Below are 14,910 nucleotides of genomic sequence, written 5' to 3'. Positions count from 1 at the left end.
TGGCTAAAACAAAGGGGTAGTAATTGTGAATTTTTTTTCTTTATATTTATTTTCTAATCCAACATGAAATAAATACATAATTCTCAACATACAAATTCCTTACCTTCAGGAATTAAAAACAATATTTAGATTCAAAATATAACAAAGATTTCTGAATTTTGATAGGTGGTTAACATAAACAATTTATTTAAAACTATACAAAACCAGATTAGTCACCATTTTTTAATATACACAATTCTAATTAGCAATGAGTTATAAGAACATAGCTTTGAAAATGGAGAGTATTTGAAAGGTGAAGACTGAACTATCTAGTATTTACCAAAATTTGTGAGTTTATAATGCATTTTCAGACATATTAAAGAACTAATCTTAAATAAAGATATACATGCTTACACGAGTTTGGTATCTAAAAGCTAGTAATATTCAAAATTACAAAGAAATAAGATTTCATAACATTCATCCTAATTTTTTTTTGTAAGATAAGTTTCTTCAAAATACCTTATCCTGTTGTGCTTTAAGTTCTTCATATTGAGTCTTGTACCTACGTCCAATTTTCTTAACTTGAGTAATAGTTTTGACTTTTTCTTGGATATCAATTATTTTGGCATCTAAGTCCTTCTGGATGGTTTCCTTTTCGGTTCTTACTTTATTTAGATCTTCCTTCAGACTCTGAATTAAGTTCTGGTTGTTAGTCAAAGATGCATTTGATCTTTAAAAAATGAAGGAAAGAAGAAAGATTAAATATATGAGACATTTTTCAAAGTTTGAAGTCCAATGTAACTTTATGTTATACTGCTTTAATAACATTTTTTTTTGAAAATCCTAAAAAATACCCATATACTTCAAAGGTAAGACCTTACGAATTTACAGCCCTTCGGCAAGATCTTATTACATAGGTTTACATGCACATTTTAGAGATGAGAAAAACAGAGCTACCAATGGTCAAGTAACATGCGCAATTTTACAAACTAAAATCAAGTGATGGTACCCAGATTTTAATTCAGACTTGCTTTAAGAGCAAAACCTACCCTCTTCCTACTGCACTGAGTATTGTCAAATTTTTTCTGTAAAAGGGCCGGATAGAATGTTATGCTTTGCAAGCCACAAAGTCTTTGCTGTATTTTTCTTAAACAATGCTTTAAAAATATAAAAATCATTCTTAGCTTATAGGCTGTACAAAACCAAATCATGGGCCACATTTGGTCTATGGGCTACAGTTTGCCAACCCCTGTACTATATCCTGAAGTGAACTTGAAATCAGATGGCCTGAATTAAGAGTATGGGTTAATTCTGAACTGAACTTGAAATCAGATGGCCTGAATTAGGTAGTCAATCTTTTTGAATCTTAGGCTCCTCATTTTTAAGATTAAAATATAACTCTCCTACTTAACATGCTAGATGATTGCTATAAAGAGAATGTACGTATATATATCACAAAAATTTGTAAGTTGTAAAGCAATATATAAGTGGGACCATGATATGGACAAATTACACTAAAGCTTACAAAAGGTAAACCAGAAACATTAATTTTAATGTTTAATTTCTTAATTTTAAAGGGGCAATACTTTGCTATTAGTTCATGTGAGAAAAAATTAGACTTACAAGCTTCCCTTGGCCAGGCATGATGGCTCATGCCTATAATCCCAGCGCTTAGGGAGGCAGAAGTGGTAGGACAGCTTGAGCCCAGGAGTTTGAGACCAGCCTGGGCAACAGAGGGAAACACTGTTCTCCACAAAAAGGAACACAAAAGCCAAAGTAATAAAACCCACTTCCCTTATAGAGTCACAAATATAAGCTAACCAAAAGAAAAAAAAACCTCCTTGTAAGTTTTTGATAGCTGTAAATTTAGCTTCAGACTTCTACTGAGTAGCTCTTTAAAAAATAAAATATAGAGAAATAATTATGAGGATAGTCTAATATATATTTTATATACAAAGGCATAATATTAAATCACTGCTTGACTCTACAAAGTAGATGGAAGTCAGATATAGGTGCTCTAGCACTTTCCGTTCTTTCTAAAACCAGGAGGCAGGCACTTGGGGAGTCACATAAATAAGTAAAATAAACTTCTTTTATATTATATATGATTTAAGGCTTCTTTCCATATACCTTGCAATTTCAGCTTTAAGTCTACCAATTTCTTCTGTCAATTGTTGAATACGCTTAGTATGAACTTCCTTTTCAGAAAGGAGCTTCCGATATTCTTCTGTATCTGGATCTTTCTGTTGACTTACTAGATGCTAGAACAACAAAAATGCATACTTGATTTTTGTAGGTTTTATGAAACAAATGTGCTATAATAAAATGGCAGAATATCTGATTATGTTTACATTAGGTGTCCTGCATGTAAAGTAATCAAGCATGGAACTACAAGATACTAAGATCAAACTAAGCTTTGGCTTGTTTGGCTAAGAAGTCTACCCACAATACAAGAGGAAAAAAAAATAAAATGTCATTAAATGCTCATTATTTTTTCATATTTGTGAATAAACATTTCATATTAGTTACAAAGAAGCCAAATAAAGGGATCTGAAGAATCAAAACTTTCAATATTAAGTACCTAATTTCATTGAAGTGACATTTACAAGAAAAAAAATATAGACAATGCATTACAAGTTAAACACACAAACCTTCTGTAGATGCCAGGTAATGTCCCTCACATTTGTTAAATTTTTATCACACAAAAGGTGATAAGGGAAAACTAAAGCTCCAAGAGGTTAAGAAACTCTCTCAAGTCATATAAATAATACATGCAAGGCAGATTTCTAACCTTTTGTTTGAATAAAGGGCTGGAGTTTCGAACCACAGTATGTTACATGGTTTCATCTCCCTAAAAACGTTCCAGTGAACAAGTCTTTTTAAAGTGCTTCAATAAATTCAATAAATTATACAGATTCCTATTTTGCTTTTTTTTTTTTGAGACAGGGTCTCCCTCTCTCACCCAGGCTAGCAAGCAGTGGCATGATCACAACTCACTGCAGCTTCGACCTCCTGGGCTCAAGTAATCCTCTGACCTCAGCCTCCCAAGTAGATGGGACTACAGGCATGTACCACCATGCCCAGCTAATTTTTAATTTTTTGTAGAGTTGGAGTCTCACTACATTGCCCAGGCTGGTCTCAAACTTCTGGGCTCAAGCAATCCTCCCATCTTGGCTTCAGAAAGTGCTGGGATTACAGGCACGAGCCACCATGTCTGGCCTCAGATTTCTATTTTCATGTATAAAAATATTTTAGAGATAAAATGAAAGGCTAAAACTTTAAAATTATGGAAAATAACTGCTTTTTAGAAATATATATAATATAACCAAAATTTTTCATAAATTGGGTTATAAGTTTAACATCTGTCACGTATTCACATGTATTAATAACATAATAGACTTTCACTAATAAACACAGTAATTTTCACTAATTCCTCAAATATTTTTATTCCCCTAAGTTTCCCCTATTATTAAAAACACGTGTTTCCATGTTTTGGAAGAGTTTTAACTGCATTTACCTGGTTACGTGCTTTCCAACGTTTGACATCCTCTTCTAACAGCTTCTTCTCTGCCTGCAACATACCGCTTTTCTCACTCAGCTCAGCATTTGCTTCTTGTAAGGGTAAAATATCTAACTCCAGTTTCCTCACCTGAAAATCATGCCAATATTTAACAACAAATGTAAAAATTCATTTATTATTAAAAACAACATGCTTCCACTCTTGATAACCAAGCAACAAACCTTTGCTTGCATTTGCTGTAGATCCTGTTCTAGTCTCTCCTTTTCTTCTCTTAGCATTTTATTGGTCTCCATAACTACATTCATTGTTTCAGTTTTCTTCATCAGTTCTTCATGCTGAGCCATTGTTTTTGCAGTTACCTAAACATTTCAAATAAATATACATACCAACATCTAACAATAGTTGAAAGTCTACCTGTTCCTATGAGCTCAAATCCTCCCTATGACAAAATAAAGAGGATTTAAGTTTCAACTTTTAGAACTAAAATTTTTGAAAGTTCACGTTTACTTTTCTGTGAGGCATGCTAACTGCAGACTTTAAACAAATACAAGAATTACAAAGACAAAAGTGAAAAGATGCTACAAATCCCACCAACAAAGTATTAACATTAGGTAAAAACATTAATCCAAATCTCTATTTACCTTTCTGTATCTTTTTTTCCTTGCTGCACTAAATTTATTAGTTCTAAAATGTTATTCTAATCCTCAGTTTATTCCCTCTTGTTCAGAAATCTCTCTTCATTTTGATCCATTGTTTCATCACTTTGGCTATGAGAAATTTTACTGAATTATCTGTGAAGAATTTCTTCCTTCTCATAGGTTATAATTATCCATCTTCTGCACTTGGTATTACTTTCTTCCCCCACTATTTTTAAAGCTATAGCATATTTCATGGTTGCCATGCTACACTGTTCATGCTTAGACAGACATTACATTACTATTATAATTTTTTTTTTTTTTTTTGAGATGGAGTCTCGCTCTGTCGCCCAGACTGGAGTCCAGTGGTGTGATCTCGGCTCACTGCAAGCTCCGCCTCCCGGATTTACGCCATTCTCCTGCCTCAGCCTCCCGAGTAGCTGGGACTACAGGTGCCTGCCACCACCATGCCCAGCTAATTTTTTTGTATTTTTAGTAGAGACGGGGTTTCACCGTGTTAGCCAGGATGGTCTCAATCTCCTAACCTCATGATCCACCCGCCTTGGCCTCCCAAAGTGCTGGGATTACAGGCATGAGCCACCATGCCCGGCCCATTATATTATTTTTTATATAATCTATGTTACTTGTTGACTCTTTTCTTCCTGTATTTAAGAGTTGGTTTCCCCCTATGAACTTGTTCGTAGGCGGGCATTTTCTAGTATTTACTTTCTATAGCCCAAAGGAATAAAAAATGAAGTGGAAAAGACTGAAACAATATGCAGTCTTTGTTAGAGACTCTGATTCTGTCCCTTTTCCTCCAAGTATTAACTCTATTGAACTGGAGGCTCTATTATTTCCATGGTGAGATACATTTGAATTAAACAGGATATAATTCTGGAACCTTTAGCTTTTGCTGAACACATAAATCCCATAAAATTCATTATTTACTTTTCCCTGTTCAATGGTTTCTTCTTAACAGTCATTTTGACTACTCATCAGTTAAAAGAAGATAAATGTTTTAAGATCTTAATTTCCTTCCTTCTAGAGGTGGGGGTATATTACTGTAGCTCCTAAGAATGAAGTAACTCAACAATAAGCTTTGGGTGGTAGTGTGGGGTAAGGAGTCAAGCTTGTGTTATTATCATCCATTTCACTACCACAGCTTCTTTTCCTTTGGTTGTTAGTTTTTACTACTTTTTGCTCCTTGGGTGAGAAAGATATTCTGTAGCAGTTTAAATCACTTTATCCTAGAATGACTATCCACACGTATAATCCATAACTATAATAAATTAAGATAGCTGGAATTTATTAAGCACCCACTACATACCAGACATGCTTCTAAATGCTTCATGTGCACAAACTCAATTAATCCTCATTATTATCCAAATATTACAGATGAAGAAACTAAGAGCAGGGAAGTTAAACAATGTACCGAAGGCCACAGCTAACGGTATGAAGCTAGAATCTGAAACCAGGCAGTTTGGTTACAGAGCCTTTACTTTTAAGCACTATACTATATTAGTGTTTAACAAATGCTTAATGAATTTACAAGTTTAGAAGAATGCTTACTTCAAGTTAAATTTTACATTACGTTAAATGGTAGAGATATAAATGAGTGCTTCTCTTTTGATTTAACAAGTGCTTTCTTAAAGCTCAATATACCTACCTGGACTTTCTCCCTTTCAGCATTTAGACTATCTTGCAGTTCCTGCAGCTCTCTTTCTAAAAGTTCAACCCTTTGTCGATAACGCAGACTCTCAACCTGAGCCACCTCAAACCTAGTTTCAGCAATTTCTTTTTCTCGTCGTATAAATCTACAAAAATACAGATATTAAAATTTTATGTGAATTTTAAAAAGCCAACATTTCAAAACGTAGGTAATTTGGTAAGATGACAAAAATCATTGACTTTAATAACTATTACACATTTTCATTAATAATAAATAATAATGGGAGATGTATTTCTATTTTCTTTTATAGACACTGGCTTTAGAATGTTTATCTCTAAAATGATCTGAAAGGCATTTAGTTTTTCAAGAGAAAACTGCTCTAGTTCTTACTATCAGATTCAACTTTAAAGTCACTTGTTTAATATGTGTAAATGTTAAAAGTTATGAGTTCTTTGACAAATATAAGAATGAACTTTATATCAAAATCGTGTATAATCTCCTTCTCTAATTTATGCATTTGTAGTTTCATTTCATAGTTGTTATACCACAGAAATGAAGCAGTAAGAACATGATTTACCTGAGAATTTCCAAAATTTGTTCCTGAGATTTTCCTTCTTCACTGAGAGATACATTCAGTGGACCTTGTACACCTTCCTTCACAGAGGCAACGACCTTGTCACTTAATTTTTCGATCTGATCATGAAGTAATCTGTTTTGTTTCTCCAGATCTTCACAGCGACATACACATTTGGAAACTTCATCCTGCAAGCCAAGAGTCTATCAGAATAGCAGATTTTCCAATGCACATTTAAAAAAAACAACTTGGCCAGGCGCGGTGGCTAATGCCTGTAATCCCGACTACTTGGGAGGCTGAGGCAGGAGAATTGCTTGAACCCGGGAGGTGGAGACTGCAGTGACCCAATGTCACGCCATTGCACTCCAGCATGGGTGACAGAGCGAGGCTCCATCTCAAAACATTATAAAATAAATAAAAAAACAACTCTTTCAATTCGACAGAACATTCTATTCAGATTTACAATAATACCTTTAACATTCTCTCTCTTTCCTCCCAAGATGCTTTACACTCCAACAACTGTGATTCTGCTTTCTGTGTTGTTTCTTCCAAATGCTGACGGACTGATGCCATTTTTGAAACCTGCTCCTTCGCAGCTTGTAGAGCTTCAACATCAGCAGCATGCAGCATCAATTCTCTCTCATACTTATTCTGAGCTTCCACAGCTATTTTAGCCTATAAGAAATTATTACCCAATTGATAACAAAGATTAAAAATCCATAAAACTAGTTAGCACTTGTCCAAAGATACACATTGGACTTTTTAAATAATAAAAGTAAAGACAATCTAAATGTAGCAAAATAAGAAAATAATTAAAAGTTAATGCTTTAGTTACTTAATATTATAAAACTGTCAGAAATGAAGCTTAGAAGACTGTAGCAATTTGGACAAACTTTTTGATATAAGAAGCTAAACATAACTCAGCTATATAAGTACTAAATTATAGATCCATTGATTTTAATGAAATTTACTTTGAAGCATTTCTTCCCTGTATTACATTTTAAAATAGCAATATACACGTTACATATATATAGGCAATAAAGAATAGTAAGCAAATGAATAGCTATTAACATGACACCCAACTTAAAATAAGAACATTACCAATATGCTCAAATGTACTCCTATCCCATCCTACCATTTTAGTAACTCTGAATCCTGAATTGTTTTATCATTTCCTGTTCATAAAAAAATTATTAAAAGCTTCAATACTTTGTGCACATACATACATACACTCAAAATAATGACACTTTTTTAACATTTTATAAATAGTATATAGATATCTGCACAAACTTGGTAATGCATTAACAATGTTATCAAGAGGTTCTTGTTTTGTTAGCAAAGGTTGCCTCTAATCAACTGTATCTATAATTTTATAATCAGATCTAGTGAAGGACAATAGTAAAATAATTTTTGCAAATGAGAGCCAAGTACAAATTTTAGTCTCCTAGTCCTGTTTTTATTTTCCCATTGTCAAGATTGCTTTGTTAATGAATATTGCCCTATGTTTTAGCCTTCATCTATACTTTTCAATTTGTCTTGTCTAAGTTCCACAAAAGTGGAAATTACCTTGAATTTTTGTAAGGTCCACCAGTTCTCATAATGCATACATATACTTCAAGAATCATTCTCTAGAATCAAAGTTCATTTCTCAATGATTGGCTATACTTACTTGTTCCTGACAGTCACGTCTGGCTTGCTGCTCATTACTTAAAGCTGTGCTTGCTCTCTGAAGAGCTTCTTGTACTTCATTCTGAACACTAGAAAGTGTTTTCTTCAATTCAGATAACTAAACAGAAAGAACAAGATTAAAACCAAAATTAATTGCAAACTTACTTAGAAAATACTGTATTGTAATGTTACTAAATTGAAGTCTCATTTTTTAAGATCCAATTAGCCCAAAAAACTGCTGCTAAATTTAAAATGTTTACACCCTGATATAATCAGTTTTGCAACTCCATATCCATTCCCTAACATTTGCATAAGTCAAGTCTCAGGTAGGGGCTTTTAAAAAGAACCACTGATACCTATTTCTGTAAAGTAGTCTAAAAATTTCAATGGGAAATGTATATAGAGGTATAGAAAACAGTAAAACATAAAACTAAAATTTTGCCTATGTGTTCAATAAATTTCTGTTGAGATGAACTAAATGGCAACTAATGACTTAGTTAAAAGAATTCAAATCCTTACAAGTTAAAAAAAAAAAATTAATATGGTTAACCTATTTACCTGTTGTTCCATGCTCTCTATGGCTCTTCTTTTATCATCCTGAAGTTCTTGTTTTTCCTTCTCTACTTCCATCAACTTCTTTTCCAACTGTGTCTGAAATTCAGCTGACTCTTTTAAACGAACTTCAATATTCTTACGCACTTCTTCTGTCACCTTTACCATATTACAAACAGTAGGATATAAAAATTACACACATTTAAAGACATACAATTATTTTCTCCAAATCAAAACTAATTTGAGAAGTAATAAAATTAATGTTTGTTGTATATTAAAAAAAGAATCCATCGAAGGTGATTAGAAGATTCAACAACAAGCAAAAACACCATATAAATCTACAAGCATTTACCATTCAACTTGGCTACTGGCCATTTTTCTCTTTTGAAATGAAATTTCCAATCTCTCATTTCTCCCTCAATCCTCATATCCACTTGCCAAATCCATCTATTCTACAAACGAAAGGTATTTTCCTCACACATTTTGATTTATTTACAATGATGTCAACCACAAAAGGATCTTTTAAAATTGAAGCCCTAGACTATTGCTACAGCCTTCAAAATTAACACTGTATCTTCCAATCTACCACATTAATTTTCTAACCAAAAAAAAGAAGAAAAATCTGATTATGACATGTTAAAAAAATCAATGGCTCTTAATAAACCTACAGAACATAATTTAACATGATATTCAAAACCTTTCACATTTGATTATCAACTACATTTATAACTGTATCCCCTCACTACTCACTTTACAAATTGTCATCTTCTGAAGCCTTTCTACCATGGCTGAGGGTTCCCATTACGTAAAATACCTTTCTACTCTATTTTTCTATACAGATACCTTCACATTCAAGGCTTTGCCTGCACAAATGCCATCTCTCTGGTGAAGGCATGCATACCCAGAAGACAAATAACAATCCTTACCTCTCAGTCTCCTCAACATTTGATCTGGACCATTCCTACAGCAAGGATAACCTCCTTGCTTCATGAATTTTGTGTGTTTTTGTTTTATCTGGCTTATGAGACTCAAGTACTTTCACAAGGTTAAAGGCAATGACCCTGGTCTAATTCATACGAATGCCTTACAAAGCAGTCCTCTAGTTACTAAAAACAAAGTTAACAAATGTGTTGAGATTGAATTCTGAATTCAGAATTATACATACCTGTTTTTCCTTGTTCAGAGATTCTTCTAAACTAGTAACCATTGCTTGATATTGTTCCACATTGCTCGTACTTGTTTTGAGTCTCTCCTTTAAGTCATTCACCTGCTCTTCTGTCTGTCTTAGCTGACTCACAAGATCATCCACATCTTCTTTGTTGCTAGGCTGACCTAAAAGACATAACAGCTCTGTTAAAATTAACATTTTCAATAGTATTAGAGATGACTGTTATAAAGAGCTTATGAAATTAGCATTAAGGTTCAAATACAGATATATTTAGAAAGTATATTTCAATCCATGCCGAATACCAAAATAAAAGCAGGTACTTTGTTATGTTACTTCCTCAAAAACAAAAAAATTCAAATATTAATATTTTAAATCTGTTACAAAAATTAAGAAAAGGATATTCAAAAGAGAACAATCAAATATTTCCACTAAACTGAGTTAGCTATATGAAGAAATGACAGAATTCTTAATTTATTAAATGTTATGGGAAGTCAGGGACCCCGAATGGAGGGACCAGCTGGAGCCGTGGCAGAGGAACATAAATTGTGAGGATTTCATCTTAATATGGACATTTATCAGTTCTCAAATAATACTTTTATAATTTCTTATGCCTGTCTTTAATCTGTTAATCCTATTATCTTCCTAAATTGAGGATGTATGTCACCTCAAGACCACTGTGATAACTGTTAACTGTACAAATTGATTGTAAAATGTGTGTTTGAACAATATGAAATCAGTGCACCTTGAAAAAGAACAGAATAATAGCAATTTTTATGGAACAAGGGAAGACAACCATAAGGTCTGACTGCCTGTGGGGCTGGGAAAAAAAAGAGCCATATTTTTCTTCTTGCAGAGGGCCTATAAACGGACGTGCAAGTAGGAGAGATATCGCTAAATTCTTTTCCTAGCAAGGAATATTAATACCCTGGGAAAAGAATGCGTCCCTGGGGGGAGGTCTATGAACAGCCGCTCTGGGAATGTCTGTCTTGTGCAGTTGAGATAAGGACTGAGATAAGCCCTGGTCTCCTGCAGAACCCTCAGGCTTACTAGGGTTGGGAAAACTCAGCCCTGGTAAATTTGTGGTCAGACCGGTTCTCTGCTCTGGAACCCTGTTTTCTGTTGTTTAAGATGTTTATCAAGATAATACATGCAGGGCTGAACACAGACCCTTATCAGTGGTTCTGCTTTTGCCCTTTGCCCTGTGATCTTTGTTAGATCCTTATCAGTGGTTCTGCTTTTGCTCTTTGAAGCATGTGATCTTTGTACCTACTCTCTGTTCTTACACTACCTCCCCTTTTAAAACCCTTAATAAAAACTTGCTGGTCTGAGACTCAGGCCGGCATCATGGTCCTAGATATGTGATGTCACCCCTGGCAGCCCAGCTGTAAAATTCCTCTCTTTGTACTGTCTCTATTTCTCAGCCAGCCGACACTCATAGAAAATAGAAAGAACCTACGCTGAAAGATTGGGGGTGTGTTCTCCCAATAATTAAACATTATTTACTCTAAAACACTAAATCTTAAATCTAAAATTTAGCCCAATTTTTATTGTAAGTACATCAAATAGGCAGAAAACTGTGAATTGGAAAGAATGTTTTATCACATGATATCAACAGGAAAGTATATAATTATCTACTAGATAATTATACACCCATTATTTATATGGATCAGATATTTATGTGTCTGTATATATGGACAGATACAGAGAGATGCTTCTCTACTCCCAGTGGGGTCACATCCCGATAAACTCATCATAATTTGAAACTATCATGAGTTGAAAACGCATTTAATATACCTAACTCACTGAACACCATAGTTTAGCTTATAGCTTAGCCTAGACTACCTTAAATGTGCTCAGAACACTTACATTAGCCTACAGTTGGGCAAAATCATCTAACACAAAGCCTATTTTATAATGAAGTGTTGAGTATTGCATGTAATTTACTGAACAAATACTGTACTGAAGTAGTTTCTACTGAATGTGTACTGCTTTTACACCATAGGTTGAAAAACTGTGTAAATCAGAAAGTCTGCACACAATTATTAGTTATTTATTTCCCTTGTGTTAAGAAATAAAACTGGCTGGGCGCTGGGGCTTACGCCTGTAATCCCAGCACTTTGGGAGGCCGAGGCGGGCAGAGCACAAGGTCAGGAGATTGAGACCATCCTGGCTAACATGGAGAAACCCCGTCTCTACTAAAAAAAAAAATACAAAAAATGAGCTGTGCGTTGTGGCGGCCGCCTGTAGTCCCAGCTACTCGGGAGGCTAAGGCAGGAGAATGGTGTGAACCTGGAAGGCGGAGCTTGCAGCGAGCCGAGATCGTGCCACTGCACTCCAACCTGGGCAAAAGTGCGAGACTCTCTCTCAAAAAAAAAAAAAAAAAACAAAATAAAACCATATAGAAAGATTATTAAGACACAAATGCTTCAAACTTGAAAGATGTATTTAAAAAGGGAAGCAAAATCTATGAAACAAATCTTTTATCTGAGGCTACTAACGAGCAAATATTGGGAATACTGCTTTAAAGGAGATCACAAATCAACTCATTCTTTAAGAGAAACTTATTCTTGCAGATTTGGTAAGCAACCTTATTTCCAAGGGGCCCAGGTTAAAAAATCAAATAACCCTCTTCAGAAAGAATAATTTTTAAAGTATCAATAAATAGTTTCAAGAATTAGAAAGCTGGGTACATACCTTGATCAAATGCCAAGCCGAACTATTCTGAATCTTTTAAGACAGCAAATTTACTAGTTTAGGCCCAAAATTGAGTACCACTATATAAAGAAAAAGTTGGGTTTTTTTTTTGTTTGTTTCATTTTACTAGCATTCACAAAGAATTAGGCTATTTACTGACAGGATATATTATAATCCCAAGAAGTACTTGTTTATTTACAATTATATTGGTCTACTTATTTTATTTACCTTTACCAGTTCTCTGTGAAGACTGAGAAGCAAGTTGGACTTCCATATTACTGAGGTGCTGTTTCAATGTGGCAATTTCTTTTTGAGCATTTTTTAATAGTTCTTTTGTGTTAAGATGAAGATTTGTCTCTGTATCCAGTTGTCTCTTTGTATCTAAAAGTTGAACCTATAAAATACATTAATCTTATAACATTCTTTAGGTTCCTAAGTAACTAAAGGTTCAAACTATCTTTTCATAGACCTTTGGAGCTCGGCCAAGAGAGTAACAGAAAACAGATTTACCGTCACACCTGAAACAGCCAAAAAAAACCAGACAAAACACATGAAACAACTGAGATCCTGAGACAGAAAACCAAAGAGGTGAACCTTAGATTGCCTTGGTTTACTGATTTAAAAGTTTCCAGGCTATGACACAGGGAAGAGGAAATGAGGCAGAGCCCAGGAGACTCTCTGAATTGAGAACACAGATCTGAGAGTCCAGGGAGACCAAAGTAGCTCAAATTTGTAAAACAGAATATAAGACAGCAGAGTTGCACACACAGAGTACCCTGGAGCTCTACAGAGGGTCCTCCTTAAATATTCATCAGAGTAGCGATCGCTGCAAATATATAAGGAGCTTACCCCAGACAGGGGAAGAATTGTCCAAAGGAATTAAGAGTGAAGAATACCTATCACTCAAAGAAAGTCAAGAATAATGCCTGTTCTGCAGCCAGACTAAAAAAACCCCACAATTGCAATGGACACTGGCACTAATACTCATGAAAGTATTGGCCTCAGTTCCAGAATGCACACTGCTCTGGGCCCACCTAATACATCATAAAAGGCAAAAGTCAAAAGAATCAAATCATTTTAAATTAACTTTACTGCATCTCAGAATAAAGCTCAAGAAGATTTAAAGGAATACAAAAATACTCAGCACCCAACATGGTAAAACTCACAATATATGGCACCCAATAAAAAAATTACTGGGTATAGAGTGAGGCAAGAAAAACTTAGTAACAAAGTTTTTCAAAATCATGCTTCATCTTGGATGGCAGACTGTCCACACACCAGATTAATTACTGAACATAAACACACTACAGAAATTCAGAACTCTGATGGACTCACATCTAGATTTCTAGTAAGTGTATGCCTTTGTTCCACCTCATTTTCCAACTTCTTCTTTAGATGAGAGATCTCATGTTCCAGTTTTTCTATCTGGCTACTAAGCCTTTGTTTGGTTTCTGTTTCAGATCGCTCCAGTATTCCCTAAAGCAAAGAAAAGATTTTTGGTTATGCTTAAGAAAAAGGCAATACAAAAAAATAAAAATTGAAGGCAAGAAAGAATTACAGTATTACAACCCATTTCTACATGAAGCAGCTAAAATCTACAGTATTTATCAAGAAAGTATTCTGGTATTTTTCATATTAAAACATCTATTATACATGAAAGAGATGGAATATATTAAAATCGTCATTCAGATTTCCCAAAGTTTTAAAGAAAATAAAAACCAAAGAATTAATCTTATAAATAGTAAAACTGCACAGGACACTGTAAATATACCTGAGGACTTACCAATGTATGGTTTCAATCAATTCTCTTTCAATATTTTATTTAAAATATTTAAATGTCTTAATAAACTGCAAAATTCAATGATCATAATGGATGACAAAAGTGATGGATAAATTTTCTAATTAAGGAAATTGAGAGGATAAAAAAAATCTAAATTTAACTTTTATACATTTTTTCTACATAGGCTTTTTATTTGGTTACCTGAATTGTTTGCAGATTAGTTAGCAGTAAGTTTTGCCCCCTTTGTTCAGCTAACAAAGACTCTCTTTGCTGAGAAAGACGAACTTCAGACAATTTAAGCATTTCCTTTTCCTTCTTCAAATTTTCTGCTCTTACCTAAACATAAGTAGAAATGAAATAAAAAAAGCTGAAAAACATGGTGTCAAGTGTATTAAGATTATAAAATTAAAATGATTCATACATCACTACTTTTTTTTAATGCTCTTAGGGACTATACCTCCTCATTGTATAAGGAAATACAAAACAGTTTCATGTGCTAAAATACGAAGCAAAAATTATTGGGGATCATCAATGAAAAAATCTTTCAATTACAAATACTTATGGTTCCTTGCTCTAACAATCCAGTTTAAAAAATAACAGCAAGAAAAATTTAATATGTGAGAAGAAGAAAGCAGAATTGCATGACTGCTGTAATCATTCATACCTGACTA

General features: G+C 34.0%; 1 protein-coding gene across 5 annotated transcripts in view; it reads right to left on the bottom strand.

Moving 5' to 3' along the window:
* Positions 1-14,910, bottom strand: part of TPR (translocated promoter region, nuclear basket protein) — a 61,733-nt gene that overhangs the window by 23,331 nt on the left and 23,492 nt on the right. For all 5 annotated transcript variants that reach the window (XM_009439730.5, XM_009439738.5, XM_003308639.6 and 2 more), the window contains 13 exons: positions 14,441-14,575; positions 13,795-13,935; positions 12,688-12,853; positions 9,763-9,929; positions 8,604-8,756; positions 8,047-8,163; positions 6,849-7,052; positions 6,381-6,565; positions 5,801-5,948; positions 3,721-3,858; positions 3,497-3,628; positions 2,110-2,240; positions 499-709 (listed from right to left, as the gene is read on the bottom strand). In XM_009439730.5, coding sequence (XP_009438005.3) covers positions 499-709; positions 2,110-2,240; positions 3,497-3,628; positions 3,721-3,858; positions 5,801-5,948; positions 6,381-6,565; positions 6,849-7,052; positions 8,047-8,163; positions 8,604-8,756; positions 9,763-9,929; positions 12,688-12,853; positions 13,795-13,935; positions 14,441-14,575 — 2,028 coding nt within the window. The remainder of the gene's footprint in view (positions 1-498; positions 710-2,109; positions 2,241-3,496; positions 3,629-3,720; positions 3,859-5,800; positions 5,949-6,380; positions 6,566-6,848; positions 7,053-8,046; positions 8,164-8,603; positions 8,757-9,762; positions 9,930-12,687; positions 12,854-13,794; positions 13,936-14,440; positions 14,576-14,910) is intronic.

Source organism: Pan troglodytes, chromosome 1, assembly GCF_028858775.2.
Source record: "Pan troglodytes isolate AG18354 chromosome 1, NHGRI_mPanTro3-v2.0_pri, whole genome shotgun sequence".
NCBI classification, from domain to species: Eukaryota; Metazoa; Chordata; class Mammalia; order Primates; family Hominidae; genus Pan; species Pan troglodytes.
Note: the sequence above shows the minus strand (reverse complement) of the source record. Positions and strands in the feature narration are given on the sequence as shown.